Genomic DNA, 26,766 nt, shown 5'->3' with positions numbered 1-26,766 from the left:
GACAAATACATAAATCAGAACTACGGCACTCTACTTCATTTTAATCTCATCCAGTAAAGATCACCACGCAGCCTCGACAAGCGCACGGTAGATGACATCATACGGATATGCGTCTCGACAAACATTAGTTTTTGTTTTACATGATTATGAGTTCCTTTGATTTGAGTTAAGCGTTTAAACCTCTTCTATTATTGTTAGGACCCAAGAAGCAGTGACATTTAAAACGTCAATGCGCTGCAGCATGTTCCCTGTACCTGCAGCAAACAGAAAGAGGCTTCCCAACTGTGCGTGGAATTTCATCTACGGGCTGTAATATGATCGATTTAAATCGAACTATGTTTGATGTAAGTCAGCGCTTCTGCAATATTTTGATCCTCACTAATGCACCAAAATCTGCACGTTTGTGTCTCAAACGAAGCTAGAAATGCATTTTTCAACTTCCAGAGTATTTTTTTTTTTATTTTTTTACAATCAATAACAGGCTACATGAGCAACGGTTTTACGGTGTGCTGCCGCCTCTGTAGGTTACTTAAAAGCAGCCAAAAAGTCAACCTAATAACCACCAAAATGATCCGGATTATTGATCAAGAGCAGAACAAAGTTCACCGACAGTTGACGCTAACTTTCTGGCCAATCTTAGCTTTAGAGGCGGGGGATAGAAAATGTGCAAGATGATACATATGTGCTTCAGTTCCTCGGGACAGAAGCCGAAGCGAGCAGAGTTTGTCTGCAGGGGAGAAAGCTTTTTGGAAAGATGGTTTCACTTAAATCGCCGTCTCTGATGCCGGTGTCCTGCACACAGGCTCTGCTCGGTGTGGGCTGCTTGGCTGTCGTCTTCCTCGCGTTCCTGCTGGTTCGCCAGCTCGTGAAGCAGAGAAGACCCCCGGGGTTTCCTCCTGGTCCATCTCCCATCCCTCTGATAGGGAACATTCTGTCTGTGGCCACCGAGCCGCACGTCTTCCTCAAGAAGCAGAGTGAAGTTCATGGACAGGTAATGACTCTGGCCGCCTACAGCGCATTTTTTTACAACCGCAACGCTTTTCAACGTAGTGCTGTGCAAAACGGTGCAAGCGGTTTCAGACTTTCCATGTCGCGCGCGCGCGCGCGCACACACGCACGCGCCTTTGGAAATACTTATGAAACGAACAAAAGAGACTCGCCCTAACATCTGGTGGTCTCTAGCGTTTGGTTGGAGGAGAGTAACTGGCAAATCAGGGGCTCCCAGCAATCAGAGCCCCTTCCTTAAAATACATACAGCCACACAGACTTCTTTATGATAACACTGTGTACTTTTTGAAGTTCAACATGAGTTATGTACATCTGGTTATCTCTGTAGATGGGCAGATAAGTACTTTCCATCCACTCGGCTTTGTTAAATATCGAGAAAATCTACATGATCGTTCTTCTCTAGCACATGAAATCCCACTTTGGAGAGAAATACAGACTCAAATGTTGTAACATCTGGTACAGTCGTCATACCAAATCTCACATTCCCTGACAAAGGCAAAATGCTTGCAAAGAACAAAGTGTCTGTCATGTTGCAATGTGTTCCTTATAGATTTTCAGTCTTGATCTGGGAGGCATCTTGGCCGTGGTATTAAATGGGTACGACTGTGTCAGGGAGTGTCTGTACCATCAGAGCGAGGTGTTTGCTGATCGGCCATCACTACCTCTGTTCAAGAAAATGACCAAGATGGGTGGTAAGATGCTGTGATGTGATTACAATGCATGCTGATTTTTGGGACAGTACATCTACAAAATTATTGGGATTTGAAATGATTCAATTCTCTCTTATTTCTCTCCACAATCCAAAGGGCTTCTCAACTGTAAATACGGCAGAGGCTGGATTGAACACCGTAAACTGGCTTGCAACTCTTTCCGATACTTTGGCAGTGGCCAGAGGCTGTTTGAGAGAAAGATCTCAGAGGAGTGCATGTTCTTTGTTGACGCCATTGATGAACATAAGGGAAAGCCCTTCAACCCCAAACACCTTGTGACCAACGCTGTGTCCAACATCACCAACCTGATCATTTTTGGGCAGCGTTTTACCTACGACGACCGCAACTTCCAGCACATGATTGAGATATTCAGCGAGAACGTGGAGCTAGCCGTAAGCGGCTGGGCCTTGCTCTACAACGCCTTCCCATGGATCGAGTATGTGCCGTTTGGAAAGCACCAGAAGCTGTTCCGCAATGCTGCTGAGGTTTACGACTTTTTACTGGAGGTTATAAATGGGTTCTCTCAGGGCAGGGCGCCCCATGTACCGCGTCACTACGTTGATGCCTATTTGGATGAGTTGGAGCAGAATGCAGGAGATCCCAGTTCATCTTTTTCTTATGAGAATCTCATCTATTCAGTGGGTGAGCTAATCATCGCCGGCACAGAGACCACGACCAACACCTTGCGCTGGGCCATGCTGTACATGGCTCTGTACCCAAACATACAAGGTGAGTTGTAGAAGAATCACCCCAATATGAGAGCATCTTACGTCGGATCTGCTCTTAATGTTATGTCTGAATAAATGCCTGATAGTGTCTGTTTTTCCTGCAAAGAGAGGGTGCACAGGGAGATCGACAGCGTGTTGGCCAATGGGAGGGCCCCCACTTTGGAGGACAAACAGAAGATGCCCTATGTGGAGGCGGTTCTGCACGAGGTCCTTCGCTTCTGCAACATTGTGCCTCTCGGCATTTTCCGCGCCACCTCCCAGGATGCAAAAGTCAACGGCTACACAATTCCCAAAGGGACCATGGTGATCACAAACCTCTACTCGGTGCACTTCGATGAGAAGTACTGGATCGATCCAGGTGTTTTCTCACCACAGAGGTTTCTGGACAGCAGTGGCAACTTTGTGAGGCGCGAGGCCTTCCTTCCATTCTCATTGGGTTCGTGGCTTTGTGTTTCTCTGAAATAGCAAAGACTTGAAACAGTGGCTACTTCATTTGCCCTTGAATTGTTTCAAGAATTCACATTGAAGAGTGTAGAAAATTTCATTGATTCCTCGAAGTTATTCCATCTGTGGAATCCAAGGCTAGCAAGCTATCAACAAAAACATAAAACGAAACTGATACATGAAGTATGCATGTGTGCCTTGACAATGAGCGCTTATATACACAGAATTTGATCCTGAGCTGAATTTCTCCTCAGTTTTTGCAACTGTACTTTCCCCACCTGGCTGAAATAGAAATATAAACTGCATGAATCACTCACACATACTGGCATCACATTTTTCGCAATCCAGGAAGAGAGAAATGTGTGATGCGTTTTAGTTTAGAATAAACCACTGTAGTTTTTCCTTTTCCCCAAAACAATATATTAATTTTCCATGTTGTCCATTTTTATTTTGAATTGGTCACACCATTCAAACTATCCTTAAAATATTGGAATTCAAAACAAACATAAGCTGAATGTGTTTGCTTCCAATGTAGTTTGAATGTTATTTTCATTTTGCTCAAGTTCTTCTGTTCCTTTGCTGTGTGTGTGTTTTCTCATAAGAACTTCCTGTTCTCATACAGTCTTTATTGCAAGACATACACTTAAGAGAATTGTCTTTTTTATATATATATTGGCAGCACTCTGTATCCTCGGTTAAACCCATTTTCTTCTCTGTACTGTTTGTGTTCGTCAAGGACTTGCATGTGAGGACTTGAGCGAATTTGACAGATGTTGCTCCTGTGTGTGTATGACAGTGTTAATTCATGTATTTTCTTTTTCTTTCTTTTTTCAGGGAGGCGTCACTGCCTGGGTGAACAGCTGGCCAGAATGGAGATGTTCCTCTTTTTCACCACTCTGATGCAGAGGTTTCATCTTCAGTTCCCTCCAGGAACCGTTCCAACTGTCACTCCCAAACTGGGCATGACCTTGCAGCCCAAACCTTACTCCATCTGCGCAGTACGCAGGCAACACAAACCTCCCTGCCCTGGAGACACTCCTTATCACAAGTAGAAAGATTCTACTTTGCACAGCAATGCAACAACCACATGATAGAGGTGTATAAAACTGTATCACTCGGGACTGTAGTGTGCGTAACAGTTTTTCCAAAGGATTCTCTGACAAGGGTGCCTCTCTGCATTGGAACATATGATCCCGTTTATTCAATTACTATCGATTTTTTTTTTTTTTTTTTTTTTTTTAAACTGAGCAATATGCATATTTGCACAACACTTTTAAACAGCAGGGAAAGCAACAGGTACTGAAAGGACACCCTGGGAATACAAGTGCACTATTGATTTAGTTCTCTGAGCCCAGAACATGAAATGTCTATGAACCTTGGTGCTGTAGCGGGGGTTTAGGAAGAAGTCAATGATTCATAGTATGTACACCTATGATGGTTCATAGCCCTGCCTTCTTACGACAGCTTCAGGCAAAATGACACCGGCAATTCACACGTGGTGAGCGAAATCAGATGACCAGACTTTCCAAGAAAGCTCTGAACACTGTGTATTGGAGCTGGGCACGGGCCAAGATGTGGGTCATGTGGACTGACTCTGACCCCTTCTCCAGGGACAGCAGTGCTCTGTGGAAAATCTTTCTCTTAGAAAGCAAATGTACCCAGGTGGATTACTAGAAACTGTGCAACACTGGTTTCTGCCAAATGGTGCTTATCAGTACTAACAATGTACTGCATTTATGTGTAAGGTTCTTTTTTTGCAATACTGGTGGTGTGAGGTTTAGTTGTGTGTTCATAAAGTCTTTCGTAAGATATTAAAAACTTGCCCTGTCTTCTTTTAGCAACTGCTCAATTGCTAAATCCCACCTTTTAAATGTACAAAGATCTCAGATTTATTAGATGACCGAGTCCTCTGCCCGACACGTCGATCAAATGATTGTCCAAGAGCTCATCTGAGGTCCGAACAGATTCCTATTCTGTCTGTCTCGGGACTCCCAGCATGATCAGTCATTGTCACAATGTGTATGCCGATGAAGGTGAAAAGCAAAAGTGTGTCATTGCACTGCTCTGTCCTCATTGAGACATGATTAGTTGACGTTGATTAGTGGTGAGAAGATTACTGTCTCCTATATTAATTGATTCTTTGGTCACTTTAGGGCAACCCAACAAGCTGTAAATATATTCACAGGCTGTAAAGTCACCGGTGGAAAACAGTGCCTTATTTGCAAATAGAAAAAAAAAGTGTTTATGTGAAAATCCAAAGGAACACCGCATTGCAGTCGTAAAATGCACAATGTAGGCACAATAAATTGATTGAATAGATGAATAAATGGTGTGAACAAATAGCTAATGTGTGCTGGTGGATTGACAAAATTACTTTGTTTAAAATCTAAAGGCCATTTAAAGATCAGAATATGTAGACAAAAATGATCGTAAAACAACTAAAATGAGCTGCTGACAAATGAACGTCTTCAGTAGAGTTTATATCGGTGAGAGAGTTGAATCCATGCCCTCATTTTACTGTGCGCTCCCTTTATTAATCTACGCACTAGGTTTATTAATCCATTCCGTTTGTTGAACTTTTTGCATTTTTTTACTAGACCTCTGCAGTGCTCTGTGCATTCGTGTAAATTTCAAGTCTTGCTGGAGGCAACTTGGTGAAAAACCAATATTCACTGTACTTTTATCTGCAGTTGCTCTCCACCAACCTCCGAGAGAAATGTTTCTGCCTCTCAATGATACGTTCACCAGTTCATCAGCAACTTTTGTCGGCTGATGTTAAATGCTGAGGTTGTGCAGTGGCTTTTTAGAACTTTTTTTCTTTGTTAAAAACAGAGTTCTTCTGCAGCGAAAATGCCACTAATGAGAGCAGGAAGTGTGAACCAAAAAATGTCAGGCCATAAAACCAAAGCAATGAACTGAAAGCCGCTGAAATGCTGACATTCTGTGGGGAACTACAATGTGGGAAAATGAAAAAAAAAATTCTGTCAATGTAACATGTTCCATATTGCGGGCGGATCCATTGTTACTGTGGCTGATGAGACCTCTTGAGTGTTGATGCATTCATATAAATGAGAAGGGAGGCTATGTTGTCCCACTCTTAAGAAGTGCGACAAAACTAAGTGATGGAGATGTCAATCAAACAGTCTGTTCACGCCCTCACTCTCCTGTTAGGAGGTGTTATGAGTGAAAACATTCAGTACGTGTGGGTGTACAATAGAGGTATTTTTGGTCTTTAAAGTTATTTTTCTGTTTATCGGAGGTGGCATGGACCAAAAAAACAAAAACAAAAAAAACAACAGAAAAGTGTATATTGTGAGTTCACACAGACACACAAACACCAATAAAAATCAATGAAAACTGCTGATGCTTTAGGGATGGTGTTTTTTTTTATGACAGCTATAAATAACAACAAAAATCTGTTGCCCCCACAATGTAGATAAGGGTGAATGGTTACATTAGACAAACGTACGTATATTGATGCTACATAATGGTAACAGCCATTCATAGATGTATTTATGGCACAATCATCAGAGGACACTGTGGTTTGAAATACTGCACAGTGAGAAGCCAACAAACTTTTACAACGTAATGAGCCGGAATATGTCAGGTCAGGAGCTACCGAGGCTTTATGATCCAGCATGTGGTCCATGCGAGATAAAAACAACAACAACAACAACAACTGATGACAGACTTGTCAGAAGGTGTCTGGCTCTAACCCGAGTCCAACTCTGACTCTCGCCACTTTTGATCCCGGTGGAATACTCGACTCGTAGGTGTTTCTCTTGCCTGATCAGAACTGGAGCCCAGAGAAATGCCAGTCAGCATATCACAGACCACACATGACGGTTGGTAGGTAAAGTTTGGCACTATAGTCGGGTCAAGTGATACGACAGCGAAAGAGAGATAATGTAGAATACACGAGTGGTTATGATACAGAACAGGGAGAGGTTGAAAAAAAAAAGGTGGAAAAATCAAGATCAAAAAACACCAAGCCCCACAGTTCCACACCTGTAAATAGAAGTAGATAAAAACTCTGGAAACACAATGGTACTTACAGGATCGCAATGTACAATATGTCAGCTGCGTGTAGAAAACAGATGCATTCATTTGATTATTTAAAAAATATATATTTATATGCACATACTCTTTTGTACAGCGGCTAAACACTTGTTTGGTATTAAAATGTGCACATCTGTATGGTTTTTTGTCTTTAAATATTACTATCTCAATTTACACTGCTTACTTAACATTGTCTGCAGAGATTATGGTTTAATAAGGTGGTAAAGGAGCCACGCGACAAGTCTGCCTTCCCTTTGATAAAAGGTCTTATTCTAGTGGAATGCCAAGAGTTCTTCGAGACAAAATTAGAGATTGAGTCGTTTGTTTTTTTTTTAAATTTGCCTCATAGTCATAAAATATCTATTTATATATAAACAAAAGCAAAGTAACATGAAACCCTGGATCCCTTCTTAACACACTGGCTGAGTTATGGGTTTTGACAAAGATCTTTACAAAAAAAAAAAAAAAAGAGGAAAAGGAAACTTGGATGGGGTGTCAGTTTGCCTGAACATCAGCGTCAGCTAACAGGAGCACGGACATTTAGACGTTGTACTGTTGGATTAAAAACAATGCAGAGAACATTGAATCTAAAAAAAGCCTAATGTACTGTTATAGAATGGCAAAATTGTACAATGTGTTGTCCAGCTGCAGGAGACATTTGCAGTCTGCCAACAATTAAGATAAGCTCTTCTCCAGTGAGGTTGTAAAAAGGTTATGCAAACAGTGTATGAATGGCCAGGAGACAGCACATAACTGTATGCTCCTCTGTCACAGAGGACTTCAATTGCTTGAATTTGTTTGTAGTCAAGTTGTTCATTAAAAGATTACAAACTACTTCAGTCACCCAGATGTTTAATTTTCTTCGTTTTTAAAGTGTGTTTCATATTAATGACATAAATTCTTGCAAAATAATTATTCAACTTTGCGTGAATCCTGAGTAACCTTTAAAAAAATACTTATAATCAAAAAAGGAAAATGAAGAATCCATTCATTGACACAGCACTCCTGATCTGAATGCAACATGTTAAAACACCAGGACATTTCACTGATTAGAAACCAACCATTACTAAAAGGACACACAAACATACACACAAATTACATCCTAAAATAATTAAAAATGTGCTCTCTTTCTCCCTACTCATTCTCTCTTATCACATTCCTGCCAAAAATATTCACACACTCAACAAAAAGAAAGAACAGAGATAAAGAATTAAAAAAAAAAAAAAAAAGAAAAAAAAAAGGTGGTACACATGAGTAAAAGCATCAAAAATGATGCAGATATAATGCTATTAATCAGTCAACATTTCAATAATGTCTCTGTGACTGAGTCTGATACAGTGTTTCGTGTCGCCAGCAAGGAGAGAACTACACAAGCCTAGGCTCTGGGCCAATATGGACTTAGTAAAGGTTCAGACAGGCACATCATTTGATATATATATATGTATATATATAATTCAAAAATATACCTGACATCGAGGCTGAAGCAGTTTCAGTCTCTTGTCTTTCCGTGTATGAACTGTTCACTTTGGTAAAGGGTATCAATCACTTCACGATGTCACTTGCTTCAGTATTTCTCCTCTACCTTTCGTTTTCAAATATACAGAAATTGTTTTGTACCTAAGGGAGGTGTTAAGTGTTAAGCGCTTTGCATTCAAGGCAGCATCACAGCCAGGTTACCATGGAGGGCAAGTTAATGCTGGACCCAATCCGCACTCTTCCTCCGCACCTTCCTCCTCAGTTCTGGTGCCTCTTTTCCTGGGTGCACTTGACTCTCCATGGGGTGAAAGTGCATAGGAGTTGGGCCCCTACCGTTGCAGTAAGGATCCGCTCACAGTAGTAAGGCCTTTTTGTTTCTCCAAAAACAATGTGACTGCTTAAGCATCTGAGTGTCTGCACAGTGAATCTTTCAATATATGAGTGTGTGTGTGTGTGTGTGTGTGTGTGTGTGTGTGTGTGTGTGTGTGTGTGTGTGTGTGTGTGTGTGTGTGTGTGTGTGTGTGTGTGTGTGTGACAGAGGGAGAAAAGTGTGTTTTATGTGCATTTGTCAACTGTCTGTCTGTCTGTATGTCAGTGAAAGGCAGGTGGTCGAGGGACTCGTGTCCTTATACTGCCTCTCCTTCTCTTTTCCCCACATCTCTGTTCTTTCCTTTGACCTCCTGCTACTGACGCTACTCCCCCTCCTCCTCCTCCTGGATGACATCTGACGGGGAGGTGGGCAGGCTGTCGGGCTGCTGCTGTTTGCCGAGCTCTTTGCTCTTGTCCTCCTCCTCGATGGTCTTCTTCCACACCTTGTGGTTCTCCGTCAGGTGCTGCATGATGCTGCAGAACAACCTGCGGCGACGTTTCCTCCTTCCTACAATGAACATAAGGAAAACATACATTTAGAAAATCTAGACTGGTGTAACAGTGATGTAAACACAACTTTGAACCCTTCAGAGTGACACCGATGCTGCTGTGTTCCAGATGTTCTACTTGTGCACTAACACTCACTATTCTGAGTGCATCAGTGTTCACACTGTCAGTACAGAAACATGCAGTGCACTGCAAGTACCAGGATGATGCACTCAAAACGCTCCAAAATCGGAAGTGTGAAACTCTGGACACTTTCCACCCTAAACGGTCGCCATCTTGGCTACGTAGAGGAAGGGGCGCGGCCACCGACGGAAAGAATTTTCAAATTAAGTGTCTCTATTGTTCTGCTGCTCGACAGAAAAATCAGTGTGTTTATTGAGTGTGTGGCGCAAAAACATGTTCATTTCTGAGTAAAATAATTAAAGCTGTAGATCTTTTGGTGGCTGATGTGTTCACCAGCTGAGGTTATTTCCTGTAAGTGTAGAACAGCAGTGTGCCATTTGAAACAACACCACACTGTCAAAACTCCTGCTCTACACAAGTAAGAGTCCTTTTGTGGAAGAGCAGTATTTGTTAGTGTACTACAGAAAGTATGTCATTTGGAGCACAGCATGAGTCAGCGGGATTAATCTTAATGGGTCAATCCACGTCAGCTGACTGGCAAATCTCAGCTTTATCAGTGATTAGCTGGAGTCTCTGTTTACACTGTGAAGCAGTGAAACTGGAGACAAATCTTACTTGGTGCCAGCTCATCTTCTAGCTCATCTTCCTCATCCTCATCTTCATCCGTGTCCATGTCCACCTGCCCCTCCTCATCGTCTTCATCTGATCCCGCTTCGTTAATCCAGTGGCCAGGAAGGAGGCCAGCGGCGTCGTAGGAGTTACACAGCGGTCCCACAATGTGGGTGATGAAGGACTCCTGTAGCTTGGCCAGCTGCGGGGAGGAGCGGTCCATGAAGGGGCTGATGGGTAATCCCAACCTCGCTTCCTCATCTCCCTGCAGATTACACACAAGGATTACAGTTAAAAACAGATTTTAAGAGATGCCTGTTTCATACTTGATTCCATCTACATCCCACTGACACAGCAGAATACCAACGTTTTTGTCTTTGGGCATCTGGGTCCAAGGAAAACCAAGTTTTACATGCAGGACAATAAAGACTGGACTGCGTGTGAGCTGGAAAGATTTTCCTCCTCGTCATCTTTAATCGTTACATCACATCCCTTATGGTTTTCTTTTCTCTATTTGGTGTGTTCTTGTTTCCTGTATTGGTAACCCTGCAGTTTAGATAAAGATGAGCCTGTTTGGAGGGTGCATTAGGTACACATGAGAGGTATGTGATCTTTTCTGATGGTGTCTGTACTGGTAATGGGATTACTGTCATTTTACAAAAAGTAAAAGAAGATCTTATTTAAAGTATTGTTCTAAAATAGTTCAATCTCCAGAAAAAATGAAGTGGTCTGTGATGACTGAATACACTCGGCAGCATAATCTGTACCTGCTCATAAAACTCATTGACGATGCCTTCTGTCCACTTGAGGTGCAAGTCGCGGACTTTGGCCGGTCCATTGATATCTGCCAGCTTGATACACACTTGGCACACCAGTAGCCGGTCGTTCTCATTGGTCCAATCAATTCCTGGACTGTTCACATCGTTCACCTGTTCACAAACAAAGATGGATGCCTCATTAGAGCAGGTCGGACAGTTTACCCTGCACTCATTATACTGAGTTACAAAATGTTAACATCCTCTTAATGCTTGAATCTAAATGTAGCCAGAAGTTAAACATCAACAGATTTCTGATTGGTTCTTCGTCTCAGACCTTGGCGTTAAACTCGGCCAGGAAGTCAAAGTGCTTCTTGAGGTCTGTGGCCAGTATGGCCTCGATGACAAGGAAGCGAAAACGTTTGAATTCCACGTGATCCAGGTTGACGAGGAAGTTGAACTCGGGCTGGGACAGGTAGAGGCTCCAGGCAGACGCAGCGTGGTGATTCTCCAGCACCGAGCGGTCGTTGTACAGCACTGCCTGCAACAAACAAGAAGGAAAGACCACAAGGTGAGAGAAGAAAACACGACACACTGACAAGATTCCTACTATTTCCTCTAAAATGGTAATAGTCTTGCTTACATAATGTGTCTGCATACGAATTACACAATTTGTTATGGATTTAAAAATAGCAAGCACTTAATAAAATGAAATAACAGGACATGAGGGTATTTGGTTATGAAAGCAGAAATGTGACATGCTCAGGCACACGTATAGCTGAGGGAGTTACAAGGACATTATATACCAACAAAGACTTGGGATCCTTTTAACAGACATGGTTGTCAACATCATTATCAATCAATAAGTCCAGGGTTCCCTCTCCTTTTTTTTTTAACCCATTTTCCTGGGACCAAACCCAGACAGTGTGAGTGCAATCACGGGACATGTTGTGAAAATACAATATTTAGACTGGGGCAAGTGGTTAACTTTTTCACCTCTCATTTGCATAGCTGACCACACTGAGAGAGCAGACTGGGATTAACTGGCCGTGTGGCAGGAAAATAATCTTTCACATGCTCTCCATTTGACAGTTTGCAGAGATAATTTACTTGTGTCAGGTTGTCAAATAAGACTTTAATGTCAAACAGAAACCCGTCTTTGTGTTATGAAGCATGTAAATAAAATGTTGATTCAAATTAACCCTCTGAATCCCAAACAGTCTCTGGGCGTTTTTTTGCTCCTTTCACATTTGTCATTTAAATAAATTGGAAAAAGATGGGATCTAAATATACAACATTTTTCCAAGTGTCCTCAATTGTCACCAATGTAGGGAAAAAGTGGGGGATCCACATGCCACACATATTGAACTATATACAACAACCCTCTGTGCTCTCCGTCCTATCTTTTTTGAGCTCAACTCTGCCGTTGGGTCAAAAATTGTCTGAATTTTTGTAACGTGACTGCTGAGTCATTTAAGGCTTCTCATGGGAAGGCTTTTGAGTGTTTTTTTTTTTTACAGAATTTACATCATGCAAACTGTTTATTCTTGGCAAAATTTGAAATGAGAAATGCAGAATATAGGGATTTTGCTGAAATATCACTATTTTAAGCTTAGGTTTCTTTTCTGTTTTTTTCAGACAGAGGCATTTTGTTCACATGATTATTTCAAGGACCATCGGAAATTTGAAAACCTGAAAATAATTGAGATTTTTACAGTTTCTGGCTGATATATGGTATAATTTTGCCTGCCTTTCAAGCATGACTAAAATTAGAGATATAATACATCAAATCACAAACACAATGTGTGGCAATGGAAATGATACTGAGGTATGTATGAGTTAAAAATGAACATGTTATTTACTACATTAAAGGTAACATAAATACATCAGTAGTAACTTTACAAATAGTAAAAAAAAATACTACATATGTGATGTGGCATTTTTTCTGTCTGTAAAATCGAAGAAAAAAAAAAAGCCGCTCAGCATCCACCGGGGGCCACTCACACTCTGGCACTGCTGCATAGAGGCAGCCATGGAAGTTGCATTTATACACTGGGCCTGTCTGGGGCCAAGACGCCAGTGGTGATATTTGCTCTTTGGCTGTTGGTCTTCAAAATACAAAAAAATCCTGTTTGAAAGCAGGCTGCAAACAATGACCCTCCATATCCTGAGTGGATAACTCCAAGTACAAACAACATGGATACATGGTGACTACAGGATCCAGAATTTCAACAAGGAATTGCCCAGGTGTACACGAAGTGCGGGACCAGTGTCGATGGTGCCATCGATTTAAGCTGACTGGCAGGTGTCATCAAAACAGTGCATAATTTTCAGCTGTGCGTAATCTTATAAACTTTAATGTAAACTCTATCTTCGTCTCACCATTTTCATCATTTGTGGCAAAATGTAATTTTGCATTAACCGATATTTTGAACATCTGATCTCATTTCTGTACACAGGAATGTGTTTATGTTTGACAATCGATCTGAAACACTTTTCAGTACCAAACAATGCTGCAAGTTACCTGAGGTGCATTAGTGGCTACTAGAAAGGCGTTTGTACGACCAGGGTGGTCGTAGTCGTGCATTGCAGCTGCTACATAAAGGGCCATGAGTTCCAGGGCAGGTATGTTCCAGGCCAGGCAGCCGTAGCTGTCATCTGAAATTGAGGAGCTCTTAGAGGAGGCGTAGGAGATCCTGCCTGGAGAGATTCCACTGTCTGAATCTGGAACAAAACAAACAAGATGGATGAATGGGATAGTAATGACAAATAAGGTCAAACCACAGTGCTGTTGCTGTGAAACCCGGTCACAACTGTAGCTTTTCTGCAGTTAGGCCAAACCACAAACGTATTATTGAATGGCCATACACACATTTGTCTTTTCATTTTTGTTGGGACAAAAATTTGTAGTAGTGTACGCGTCTCCAAAGGTGCCAACAGGAGGAGGAGTTTACACACTCTCTATCTCTAAAGACGATCGGCCTCATCATGTTTAGGTGCTTGTATTTTTCTGTTCTGGTCTTTGCAGATAGGATTCCTTATCAATGCACATTCACCCAACTTATAAACTGACTGCTCCCAACTCATGTTCAACAGAATTGGCAGACCAAAATGTCTGCAATTAATTTATGATGATAGTTTCCATGATAGCTTCATTTTGAAGGTGTTTATGAGGAAGACACTGGGAACAACTATATAAAAACAAATACATTTAGTTATTAATGAGATCAGAGAAGTCCATTAAGAGAATTTTGAATGAATGTTGGACATCACAACCAGTTTCACTCAAACTGTAACAACAATGTGTGGCTAATGAGTTTATAAGTCTTTACCCGTGTCACTCCCTGTCACATGCTCGCTGTGGATCTGCTGGAACCCAGGGATTGGTCGAGTGGTCAGGTACCAAACAGCGTGGAGCACATCAGTAGCATGGACCCGGTTATGATCTGTGTGTTTGAATCAAGTCTGTTTCAACCATGTTCACCAGCAGAAATTCCAAAACCTGCATCTTAGCTTAGCTTAGCTGATCCACTAATACACATGAACATCTAGAGATAACACATAAGAAAAAACAAGCATAATTCTTTATATTTCTTGAACACTACTTACAGGGAATGTCTCTGTAGCCATTTTCCAGAGCACAGAAGTATGTCATGAACTCCCTCACCGGGATCTTGAAAATTTCGAACAGACACATATCCTGGAAAAGGGTGTATGTCACCTGAGGAAACCCCAGACAAAACATCAATGATCCACTGAATGAATCAGTTCAATGGAACACTAGATATACCAAATATTAACATGACTGTGTGTGCATCACTACGCATGGAAGAAGTTCACAGTTTGCTGAAGTGTCATTTCAAAGGAACGTCATCCGCACTGAAGTGCTGCATATCTACATTTACAGTAGATGTGTTCACAACAAGTCTCTCCCTATGAAGCCTTTAAACTGTGATGCTGCTGAGGAGCTCACCGGCCATCATTAAAGTCTGCATCCACTCAACCTGGAGACTGTTTTCATTCTACTAACACTGTGTTTTTCCAATTCCACTTCTTGTTCAGGTTATATAAAGCTGTTCCACAATTACGCTCTGGTTACAAAAAAATGGTTATTCACGCAAGTTCTTTACAAAACCGGACATTGGCATTTTAAAATAAGACCAAAAGGCTAAAATCCTTCCAGTAGGGGAATAACAGTTATTACATCCCACTAACAGAACTGCCTGCTTTTCTTAAGAGATTTATCAGGAGAGGATGGATTAAAGCACATTGACTGACGGAAGACGGATGTGCTTGTTGTTGTTGTACTAACATAGCTGAGGATCCTGCCGGTCTTCCCTCCTGTTTTGTCCACCAGGTCAAAGATCTGGAAGTTCCAGGTGTTCATCCTCTCCATGAGAGCCTCGTGGCCCTCCAGCATAGGATCGAGCCTGAACTCCTGCTCACCCTGGACACACCCACCAAAATGCAAAGGTTGCATTGATTAGCACCATTTTATGGAGAAAACATTAATAAAAGAGTACTCCACCAATTTAGCATTGCACTAATATAACAGTGTTGGCCTCATAACAGAAAACACATGGGTCAAAATGAATGCAATAAAACTAGAGCTATAATTTTTGTCTCTTTTATTCGACAACCAGGCTGCTGACAGTTTGGTCAGAGATTTGTCTGTGTGTTGTGCAAGTGGTGGTTGATGTAGCTCTGCTGCTAGCACCACTTGATGAAATGGATCAGACTCCACACAGTTTCATCTGAAAGCCAAAAAAGGCTTTATGCAACTTTTTTCACATCTACAGTAAGAACCTCAAAGACCTAGAAACTGTGTCTCTATATTATCAGCTGCTGTAAGCAATTCTTCATTCTGTAAATGTGTGAAACATAACTGCGGTATGTGGGGCTGATAAATACAACTTACATCGCAGATGAAATAGCTGTCCCTTCTGTTGTGCTGCAGTGAATAATCATATTCTTCAGTAGAAGCCACCTGATCGAGCTCACCTCTGATTCCCGAGTCTGCTGGTCTGTGCTCGGGCTCTTCTCCTTCTCCTCCTCTGCCAGCCCCTGGTTTCCTCCAGCATCCGGCCTCCCGTCTCCAGTCGCGTCCACCTCCACGCTCTCCTCCCTGATCAGAGGCTCAGCTGTCAACTCCAGCCCTTCACCTGCTGTGTGTTGTAAGGACATACAGCGCAATGAAAAACCACCCAAGATGTCATAAGTGTATGGACATACCTAAAAACAGAGACCTAGAAGGTAAAAGTATGTTCATTAACTGGTCATTTAATGTTGTGAAGTTCTGTTGTAAGGACTTTACTGTGTCAAGGGCGTTAACATAATTGTGTTGGGATTTGGCACTATATAAAAAAATTTAATCGAATTGAATTGAATTATCATTCTACTTTTATAAGTTCCACTTGAAATCTCACTAGATTTTCTTTTTTGATGTTAAAAATATCTGTGTTTAGTAAAGATTATGTATTTTACTTGTTATCAAAATTGCTTGCTTTAAACAGGTAGCTGTTGTTAAGTCAACATAAAAATTAAGCCTTAAATAGTACCTGTTGCAAGAAGACACAGTGTCTAACGCAATTAGTAGGATGAATAGTGATGAAAGCAAAATAACCACAGAGGAAATAAGTGTTTTCAATGTTTAAGTCTAATGATTCAGCAAACTATACATTTACTGATTTAAAATTGACAATCCTTGCTTGGACTATAACAGGAAACAGAGCAAAGATATTCAATGTGAGAATATCTTTGCTTCTGTGTGCATCAACCTGCATTCTGGTTGGACTCCAGCAGAGAGCAGCATTTATTCCTTCAACTGCTTCCAGGAGGGCTTTCTCATCAAACCCCAACACTGCTCATGACTGCCTGCTGTGACTCCATTACACTGTATATTGTGTATTAAATGTAAGTGTACGTACCTGAGCGCCTACGTTGAGCCTCGCTGGTAAATGGATGATGAGATTCCCCTGAATCACTGCTGGAAACTCCCTTTAGCATCTGGCGGCCACAGCTGGAATGGACAGACGACCATCAGGCATGTGACAAATTGCAGTGGCTCATTTAAAAGTACTGTTAGAACCCCTGACATAAAAGAGTGGATGAAAGAACATGCCACTTCAGTACTGCAGCTCTTACCCGGTGCACAGCGGGAAGGCAGAGCTGCGGAAGGCCTGCTGGAAATCGGCAGAGCTGACTGAGTAGCCCAAGGGCTTGAACAGGTTCAGATTGACACTCGGCTTTGTCAGGAAGTCAGCCGTGTCTGGGAACTCCACAGGCGAACGAGTGACAAGGGATAATGAAGAACCTGGACCTACTGAGGGAGGACTGTGGCTCGGTGAGGTGACTGGGCTCAGGCTGGGAGATGTGCCTATAGGAAAAGAGAGGGGGGGACAATACTGAGTCAACACACAAGCAATTAAACAACATGTAGTGAGTTTGGGAAGTTTTGTGGTGAAATCTCACCTGCTCTTCTGGGTCCTGCATGGTATGTGAGGGTAACAGACGAGGACCTCTGCTTGGGAATGGTAAGCAGGTTTGCATTGGGCCCATTGGACAAACCTGAGCTGGAGCACAAGAACACACACATTCAACTCAGAACCAAACCTTTTTGCGTAATAAAGAATAGCTGTCTCACTATCAAATGTTTTGCTTCATCCAGTGAACAGTCCAAAGCTACACAATCCTCTATCAAGTCAATTATCCAACACTGAAACAACAAGAACCTTCTGCTACTGAACCCCCAGAAACACATCAACCATCACAGCTGGTCCTCTCCTGCCATCCTGTGGAGACAGACTGTATACACACACACACTACACCCCATAGTAGTCGTATTTCAAATAAATTGAGTTTCTCTTCATGGATGTAAACAGCAGGTACCATGAATACAATCCAGGTGTAAAATGCAGATCTATTTCTCCAGTCTCTGCTCGGAGAAGAGACAACACGATGACACGTTAACAACTCTTGGCTTCTCTGTGCGAGCTCACATTCATTTTACATTTTGATGTTGGCTAAAACACAATGAAAGGACGTGATCAAACATGATTTCTCTCAGTTTCTTGTTTGTGGTTAACAGCAATGATCAGACTGCTAAACAAACAAAACTAAAAGGCTCAGGCAGTACTGTCATTTAAGACGGTTTGTCAGGTGATGGTGGGGTCTGGTCTGTCCCATGATGAAGCAGGAATTGTGGGTTAGCTGGCCAGCATTGGGCCTCTCAGTCTCACACATACGACACAGACCAAAACTGCAAGTGGCTGTTTCTGCTCATGAATTACATCGTCACGAATCGACTTGAGGAAATTGGAGGTACTTCAGTGTGGGCTGTCCATCATAACTTATTGCATCAAATCAGACATATCCTAAATGTTTGCTGTACATCTGGTGTTAATCTTTGGCAATGAAAGTAACAGCTAAGCAGAGAGGGACTTGTGTAGTGACACAAGGAGGAATGCAAAAGAATAGAGGCAAAAGAAAAAATCAGAAAAAAGCACAATACTCAAAGTTTTAACAGTTAAATCTGCATTCTCGATGCAAAATGAAATATGATCATTTTTCATCTGGTCCTTTCGTTTAATATGTATAACTGCATAGATAACATGAATTTCGGTTAAGTTCACTGAAGAATATTTTTTAACTGCTTTACAATTTATGGAGACAAATTCATAACTTACATGAAGGAAAAATAAAAGACGTTTCACAGTGCACAAAGGCTGCAGAGCCACCTGAGGAAGACCACAGCTGGAATACAGACACATTATCCTGCAGCAGCCATCAATCTGTTTCCAAACTGAACAGATTCAGGGGCGAAGCTTTGCTCACACGATGTGTGTTAGCAACGCTGGAGAGAGTCTGTGTGATACCTGGTCAAGTTGAGTTCAGGGTGGGGTCTCTTGCCATTGTTGCGTTCCCAGCGTGAGGAGGCGGAGTCAAGAGGAGGGAGTGCAGAGGGCGAGGAGGCGGAGCTCCTCCTAGGCTGCGTGTTCGGGAGGCTGTTTCTGCTGCTCAAACCCTGAATGGTAAAGGAGGTTAGAGTTTCATACACAAACTGAAGGTGCTGTTGCACAAACTATATCACACCTAAAAGTTACAAGCATTTGTTAACTTGGGCCATATTCACACTGACTACAGAACTGCATCGAAAGGCTCCTGATCATAAGGTCAACATGTTTAACCTGGCTCAGCGTTTGCCCAGCATCATCTGGCTAATCGAATATAGTGATTAGTAATCCTTTATTAATCTTGAAATGGTCAAGATTGATGATTGTCACTACTTTCCACAGTTGCTTTCATAGTATTACAAACTGGTGTGTGGCATTTTGTTGTCTGAAGAGCTCAAATAAACCACATTTCACATGACTTTTTCCTAGTCAGCATCCTTCCCAGAACAACCCAGAGCTAATTATCAGTTTAGTTGTAACCCTTGTGCCCACCTTAATGGTTTTCCTGTCACCCCTCTCTACACAGTCCTCCACCTCATCGCAGGAGTAGAAACCTGGGAAGGGGGTGAAGGGGTTGACCCTGGGGCGGCACGAGCCGGAGAACGTGCCCATGAGGCTGGAGATGCTGCGCAGAGCAGAGATGGTGTGTGGAGACAGAGACGAGTCCATCAGCAGGTCTGACACCAGATTCCTGGCCTCGTTGATGACTGAAAGATCCACGCCATTGCCGCTCACAGCACCCTGCCATATGCACACACACACACGCACATAGACACACACAAATACACACAGACAGATACACACACACACACACACACACACACACACACACACACACACACACACACACACACACACACACACACACACACACAAATACACACAGACACACACACACATACAGACACACACAAACACACACAGACAGATACAGACACACACATACAGACACACGCAAACACACACACACACACACACAAATACACAGACAGATACACACACACACAAATACACACAGACAGATACACACACACACACACACACACACACAAATACACACACACAGAAACACACACAGACAGATACAGACACACACATACAGACACATGCAAACACACACACACACACAAATACACACAGACAGATACACACACACGAACACACACAGACAGATACACACACACACATACAGACACACACAAACACAGACAGATACAGACACACACAGACACACGCATACAGACACACACAAACACACACGCACGCACGCACGCACGCACGCACGCACGCACGCACACACACACACACACACACACACACACACACACACACACACACACACACACAGGTTATGAAGATCTCCCACTTGTCTCTCCATCTTTATTTCTTTTAGGAATCTCATTTTCCCACAGCTGACTGCTGATATTTATCATTTCTAACTTCCTCTCCCGCTTCATTCCTCTCTGGTTGTTTCCTCATCCCTCTTCTCTTCCTCTAACCTCTGACACAACAAGACAGTAACAACAACTACAGTGGAGTGGGGGGAAAATACACTATCTAAAATCTATATGAAAAGTGGAGTGCTATGCTAAAATCTAAAGTGAAATCCCATAAACGGTAAGTGCAGTGTGTTACAGGGTGTAATCCTTGCTTTTCTTAGGGCAGGTTTCCTAAGGGAAAATATTCGGACTTGGTTGGCTCTGTTCTACAGGAACAAATAATGACTTTTGGTCCCTGGGAGCAAAAATTTTTTGATAGATTACACAAATAGTTCAAACTAGATGTAGAATGTCTGAGGAAGATAAAAACGTGGCGTGACGGTGATTCCGAGATCATTGTATGCGAGGTTTTACACAATGTGTATTTTGCCTGACAAAAAAGATGTGAGGAAGAGAACTGAATGTCCTAATGGTGACGTTACACTCTGCCGCTCTATCTGAAAAGACGTGTGTTTTCTGAATGAACCCCAAAATATGTGAGCAGGAATAGACGCAGTACTGACCTGATACTGTGGTTTGTACCAGTGTTTCAGATCCCAGTCCCATAAGATCATCTGGAAAACACAAGAGAACTGTCATTCAAATGGCATCATCATATATGTGTACAATGGAGTTATAAAATTCATTTACATGGGACAAGTTCAGGCTTTGACCTATGCTCCACTTTGAGCACACTGCCTTATGACTTCTCAGCGAGGGCACTAGCGGGTCATGAGCAGAGCAACAGAGCTCCTGCTAGTCTATTCTGCCTGTTATCTAAACACACAGTGAAGTAACAGTTTACATTAAGGATTTCCTGCACCACATGATGCACTTTCTCCTGCAGGTATGCTAATGCACACTGACTGAGCAACAGCAGACTGAGGCCTTTTACTGAAAGCAAAAACAGAAGAAGAAAAGCAAACCACTAAAACCACCATGGTGCGTCTACAATGGAGCTATGAGATCTTATCTGGCTCCAACTACGTCAATCAGCAGCATTTCCATGCTATCTGTTGGTAACCGCACAGGAGCTCTCACACATTACAGAAGTGCACAGTCAAAGTTGGAGCAGCTTGTGTAACACTAAGTTGCTGGACCTGAAATAACCTAATTCTCTGTGTCAAGTATGAATATAAAATAAAAAATAAAAATGAGTTAGTAAAGCAGTTAATTGGGTTTATTATACAGCCCTATTATGCTGAGCACAGTCACTGCTTTCTTAATGTGCAAACTTAGGAAAAAGTTGATATATTTTCGAGCTGCCAAAAAACTTTAATATGCACTAAAAAATAAAGTCCAGGCAGTCAGCATTCCTTTTACAGAGCATGCAGTCTCACCCTGCACCACAAGAGGGAGAAACATTCTACAAGAAGCACCTCCTCAAACACTGAGCCTCATCCTGACATGTAAACACACACCCAGCCACCATACTGTCAGGAATAAACAAAGCACACCATACCACATCATGAATGGGAAATCGGTCGGTCATATTTCAGTAACACACTAAAATAATAAATTCACTGTATTTTAGGGAACAGCTTTAAATGTGCTTTTTACCGACAAAATCTAAAATGCATTGTTCTGCTACTATTTTACATTGTGTGATTACAAAAACAATGTGCTAATTTTTAAAAGATACGAGAACAGGATTTTAATTTAACAAGAAAAACTGAATATGTGACAGGAACAGAAGTCTACTAAACTACACATATTCTTGTTTTTGTACAGGTTGTTTTTTTCCCCCCAGCTATGATGATATTGTTTTGTTTGATTCATACAGTAGGTGAAATCAATAACTAAGGTTGCTAAGTAGATCAGTGGGTCCATTCCATTTCCACTAATCAGTAACTGTTTCATTGATCAAAGTGGGATGTTGGGTGTTTGTCATCAGCATCTGTACAATGCTGCCAAACATTTAATATGGCAAATAAGCCCTGCCATGGCAACCCGACATAGAGGCCAGCAAACAATGCTCCATACACCATGGCAACGAGATGGCGGGAGACGGCCGGAGGACAGACAGAGTTGTTGGCCTTCTGCTTGTTTACAGAGAGAAACAGAAGGACTGAAACAGAGAGGGAGATGGGTAAAAAGGATGCCATTAAAGATGGGAGAGTGAGAGACTAAGAACTACACGAGAGCGACATGACAGGATACGACGTGCACTCTTGACACCCAGTGACACACTCAAATGTCTGCAGAGTGTCACACAATAAAGAATAGTGTGCACAATCTGCCACCACCGCACCATCAACGTATGCTCCTCGCTTTACCTCTGCATAATCTGCGCACAATGCATAACAACATGTGACTGCTCTCCGCCTCTCAGCGAGCTCAGAAACAGGAAAAGCTGGCCGATTCAGCGCTGCTGCTGCCGCCACCACCACCACCACCACCACCATTAAAGTGTGTGCCAAGCAAACAAATTATTTACAGTGGGGGCCTTTGGCAAGCAAGGAGAGTAAAATCTTGCAGTGAACAGGAGATATTTTCTTTAGTGATGTTATGAAAACATGGCATGAGGGCAGAGAGACACACAAGTCAGCATGCTCAGACACCTGCACACACGGCAAAAAACCCATCATTTTACAATTGTGAAGCAGCCTTTTTCTCAACCGCAATGGGGCACCAGGTGAACTATGTCCTGTGTCTACTTTAGGCGAAACTCTACTTTAACTACATTAAAAAAAGAAGAAAAAAAAAAAAAAAAGGTACTTTTTACTGCACTAAATTAAATACAAATCAAGCAAACATTTAACAAAATATAATGTACTGTTATAGAAATAACTACCCAGAAGTATGTTGTAGTAATACAAACTACATTGAATTCAATGAGCTACAGTATAAAATGTTGCTTACTGTATATGTTTATTCATTTTAAAATAATAATATGCTTCTCTGTCTAATATATACTTGTATTTTAGATTCTTTAGTGCATTTTGTTACTTATACTTAAGTACATTTTTGAAAGCATGTTTGTTACATTTCACAGGGTATTTTTATGTTATGTATTCCCCCTTTTACTCAAGTAAAGAATCTAAATACTTTATATAAACAGACAATGTAAGTGAGTTTGTAGGGGCATGTTTGCAGCTGGTAATTATACATCAATATCACAACATATATCTACAACTGGGAAAATGAGAATATGTTAACCTACTGACCTGTTTCACCTTTTTTCTGCTGATAAATTTTTCGATTTTCGAATTTCAAACCCACAAACACAGATAGGGTTGTAGGCCATGTCCTGTGTGTCTGTGATTCTGCATAATGCTGCATGTGCCCCCCCCCCCCCCCCCCACACACACACACACGTATGAAGACTATTTACAGCGCAGGTATTTCCAGAAGGGACATAACTGCACTATATTTATGCAGAAATGTACAGACACAAAACAAACAGAGAGGTACCTATACAGACGAAATAGAAAATTAAATATGAACTTATGCTTTGGCAAAGAATAGTGAACGTAAAAATAACTCCTCACACACACACACACACACACACACACACACACACACACACACACACACACACACACACACACACACACACACACACACACACACACACACACACAGTTATTCAACATGAAACAGGTCTTAAATATTTCCTAACAGGAGTCAATAAACCTGTGCAAGCTATTAGACGGCCAGTTAGTTACACCTGTGTGTCACATTAGCCAGGCTCTGTGGTGTGAGAGGTGCTAGAACTGATAAAAACATGCTAATAAGAGTGTGGGGGGGCAGAGAAAAGGTATCAATGGCAGGGCATTTGTATGGAGAGGAGCAGGGCACTGCTGACGTCAGTCTGCAGCGACACACAGCGTCAGCAGGCCTCTGCACATGCACACGTGATAATGAGGACTGGGCTCTGGCTGTCAGAACACGCAGGGGAAGAAAAGATGATATGGAGAGAGGGAAGCAAAGCGCCGGCTGGCCTGATTGTTTTTAAGCCCATATTCAGGAAAAAGAGCTGAGCAGAAGAGAGGTCTGCAGAGTGTGTGGTTGTGTGTCCTACTTGCTGAGCCCAGCTTGAAGTGACAGGATGGAGCTGTGGCTGTAGCATCGAGCCAAGGCTCAGGCAGGTTAGCCGACGAGGGAAGGAGCAGACTGGGATTAAAGAAATGTCTCTGAACTTTTGACCCTTAAAGACTCACTACAAGGATGTATCCTAAATCCAACCACACATAAAACAGCCAATACAATACACATACATGCACACATACAATAAAATATTCTGTACTTCTGAAAATAAAATATACCTTGTCCACACTAGATTTTCTGTAACTCTGAGAAATGCACAAAATTGAAGTTGGTAGATGATAAAAGTATGAGCTGATGAAACAGCTGTTCATGAAAGGTGGGAAGAGTTTCAGCACTTCCTCCCATTAGAGGCAGTTGACCAATCTACAGGTCCAAAGAATTGTACAAATCTCTTTACATCACTGTTACGCAGCTCAGCAGCAGCCCACAGATCTACAGGCCTGATGGGAAAACTCAGGGTGCTCCAGATGGCTATGGCTGTCACCAGTGTCGTCAGGGCAACCTGGCAGGACTATGGAAAATTCTTTGACTAGTGAAAGGAGCTCGTTCAAAATGTCATCCCTCTCTTTCACACTCATCTACCACTTCAGTGGACCTGGTGTTGTTCAGCGTCTGCTCTGCATAGGCCAGCATCTGAGTGTCATTAGAAATATCTGGACTATTTTTGAAGCGCTACAGGATTTGTGTCTTTGTTCACTATGGTGTTTGTCCTATTTGGCACCAATCCAGTGAAGTAAAAAAAGCAAAAGCTACCAATGAACTATCTTGACTTGAACAGTCACAGGTTTCATGTCTTGTTAGTCAGGTTGTAAAACTTGTTCTGTAAAACTTTATATCGGAACGAGTCTTCGGATGTAAAATGTTGGTATAAACTTGCCATCGGTCGACTATTTCATTCGTCATTATGTCCCCTTCTGCTGTCTCTCTGTTACTGTTTTCAAAATCCCTGTTGCTGGGGAAAACAACAACAGCCTCCAGGCTACCAACCTACATGCTGAAAATGGCAAGTTTTGACAAAGGTTTGCATAATTCAAGAAATACATCCGGCTTTTTTTTGGTCTTTTGCTTGGAATTAGCCTCTTTTTTTTGTTTTTTTTTGCTAGGGCTAGCTACCCCATGTGCAAATGTTCCACTGAAGGAGGTCCCGCCAAAATAAAAAATGCATAGTTCTGAGTTTTTTTTACTTCCTACATGTCCGACAAGGCACATGTTGGGGTTTATTTTAGTTCAGTATCTGTACTGCATATCAAATCATGGGTTTATCCCTTCAAAACCAGCTGGCCCCGTTAATGTCACTCCCACCTTATCACGAGACAATGTCCACCATGAGAGGCTTCAAATGTCTATACTGACGACCGACCCAAACAAGTGATCTTTAGCGACCCCACAACATAGAGTAGTATTACCTGCTACAAGTATCACATGCGATGTGATACCATAGGACAAGATGATCTAAAGCTCAGTCTACTTAGCATTGGGTTACTTGACACCACATTCTCACATACTACAGGAAGCAAACGAGGTACACTAGTAGTCTCGCATAGCCAGATCTACTCTATCTCCACCGCACTGCACCAGGGCTGGAGAAAAATAATACTCTGGTTTCTAATTCTTCAAATATAGCAAAATAGTGCTGGGTCAGCACGCGAATGTCAACTGGGTAATATAACTTGTACCAATAAAAAAGACAAACATAACTTGAGTGGGCAAGAGGTGAAGCCTGAATTAAACCACAAACCATTTAAGAACTGTATGTTGCTCTTGCAGGACATAAAACCGTTGTCACAGAAACTTGGAGAAAGTGGAATGAATTAGTAAAATAGTCAAGTTAATGTCATTAACACGTGCCGCTGCATTTAAAAAATGTGCAAATCACCTACGACTGATGAGGTCAGAAAACAGATCAACATCTGGTGTGAATGTCTGGACTTTTCTAAGGTGTGTTCAGCAAATGTGAACAAATGTTTGGTGTATCTTTAAAACATACACCGGAGTTTGCCTGCCTTATTGCATGATCCAAATCTACGTCAAAACCTGCCATTTTCAACGTGTACATCGCTCGCCTGTTGCTGTTTACCATAGTGACGGGGATTTGAAAGCAGTAATACGCAGATAGAAGAAGAATGACGACTGAAATAGCCGGCAAAGTGCAGGCTTTCAGTGTAGCAACAGTCTACGTGAGGTGAGTCAGACTAACACAACAGCAACATTAAACTAATGGCCAGCACAGAAGGAAGTGGTGTATTACACGCAAGAATCTCAGATCTGAAACTGGAAGAACAAAGTGGACAGATGAGCAGAGCTGTTGGTATTTTCCTCGACTTAAATTCATTACTGACAACTGATCCATTCATGAGGCACAGATATGAGCCATACTTGTTTTTCATAAACAGATGGTTGCATGCCTAAAATATTTTACATAATTTTCTGGTGAGTTTTCATCATTTTACAGAATTGCCATGTCTCATTATCACACAATGTGAAATTCATTTTTTAGA

The 26,766-nt window shown here is 41.9% G+C and overlaps 2 protein-coding genes across 2 annotated transcripts in view; one reads left to right on the top strand and one right to left on the bottom strand.

Annotated features, from left to right (window-relative positions):
* Nucleotides 1-754: 754 nt before the first annotated feature.
* cyp2r1 (cytochrome P450, family 2, subfamily R, polypeptide 1) lies at nt 755-4,676 on the top strand. The gene is made up of 5 exons (XM_069697570.1): nt 755-991; nt 1,559-1,700; nt 1,815-2,447; nt 2,553-2,882; nt 3,725-4,676. The coding sequence occupies exons 1-5, from the start codon at nt 755-757 to the stop codon at nt 3,940-3,942; spliced, it is 1,560 nt and encodes a 519-aa protein (XP_069553671.1). The 3' UTR covers nt 3,943-4,676.
* A 3,108-nt stretch (nt 4,677-7,784) lies between these two features.
* The window catches only part of pde3b (phosphodiesterase 3B), a 41,913-nt gene continuing 22,931 nt past the window's right edge, over nt 7,785-26,766 (bottom strand). The window contains exons 2-16 of the mRNA XM_069697591.1: nt 20,743-20,793; nt 19,233-19,481; nt 18,663-18,811; nt 17,260-17,360; nt 16,933-17,164; nt 16,716-16,807; nt 15,790-15,953; nt 15,101-15,235; nt 14,398-14,509; nt 14,121-14,234; nt 13,313-13,512; nt 11,126-11,329; nt 10,801-10,962; nt 10,040-10,298; nt 7,785-9,302 (exon numbers count right to left, since the gene is read on the bottom strand). Of these exons, the coding sequence (XP_069553692.1) occupies nt 9,118-9,302; nt 10,040-10,298; nt 10,801-10,962; nt 11,126-11,329; nt 13,313-13,512; nt 14,121-14,234; nt 14,398-14,509; nt 15,101-15,235; nt 15,790-15,953; nt 16,716-16,807; nt 16,933-17,164; nt 17,260-17,360; nt 18,663-18,811; nt 19,233-19,481; nt 20,743-20,793 (2,409 nt within the window). The 3' untranslated portion in view covers nt 7,785-9,117. The remainder of the gene's footprint in view (nt 9,303-10,039; nt 10,299-10,800; nt 10,963-11,125; nt 11,330-13,312; nt 13,513-14,120; nt 14,235-14,397; nt 14,510-15,100; nt 15,236-15,789; nt 15,954-16,715; nt 16,808-16,932; nt 17,165-17,259; nt 17,361-18,662; nt 18,812-19,232; nt 19,482-20,742; nt 20,794-26,766) is intronic.

Source organism: Brachyistius frenatus, unplaced genomic scaffold, assembly GCF_029030835.1.
Source record: "Brachyistius frenatus isolate BFR_SWC_R1_liver_20210118 unplaced genomic scaffold, ASM2903083v1 Contig_24, whole genome shotgun sequence".
Taxonomy (NCBI): domain Eukaryota; kingdom Metazoa; phylum Chordata; class Actinopteri; family Embiotocidae; genus Brachyistius; species Brachyistius frenatus.
The sequence above is the reverse complement of the archived record's forward strand: the minus strand, read 5'-3'. Positions and strand labels throughout refer to the sequence as shown.

What these genes read in the sequence shown, in the direction of transcription:
- cyp2r1 (XM_069697570.1), top strand. Translation starts at nt 755, where the DNA reads ATGGTTTCACTTAAATCGCCGTCTCTGATGCCGGTGTCCTGCACACAG. An exon ending in GAAAATGACCAAGATGGGTG is followed by an intron (nt 1,701 to 1,814) that starts GTAAGATGCTGT and finishes CACAATCCAAAG; the next exon opens with GGCTTCTCAACTGTAAATAC. An exon ending in TCTGTACCCAAACATACAAG is followed by an intron (nt 2,448 to 2,552) that starts GTGAGTTGTAGA and finishes TTTCCTGCAAAG; the next exon opens with AGAGGGTGCACAGGGAGATC.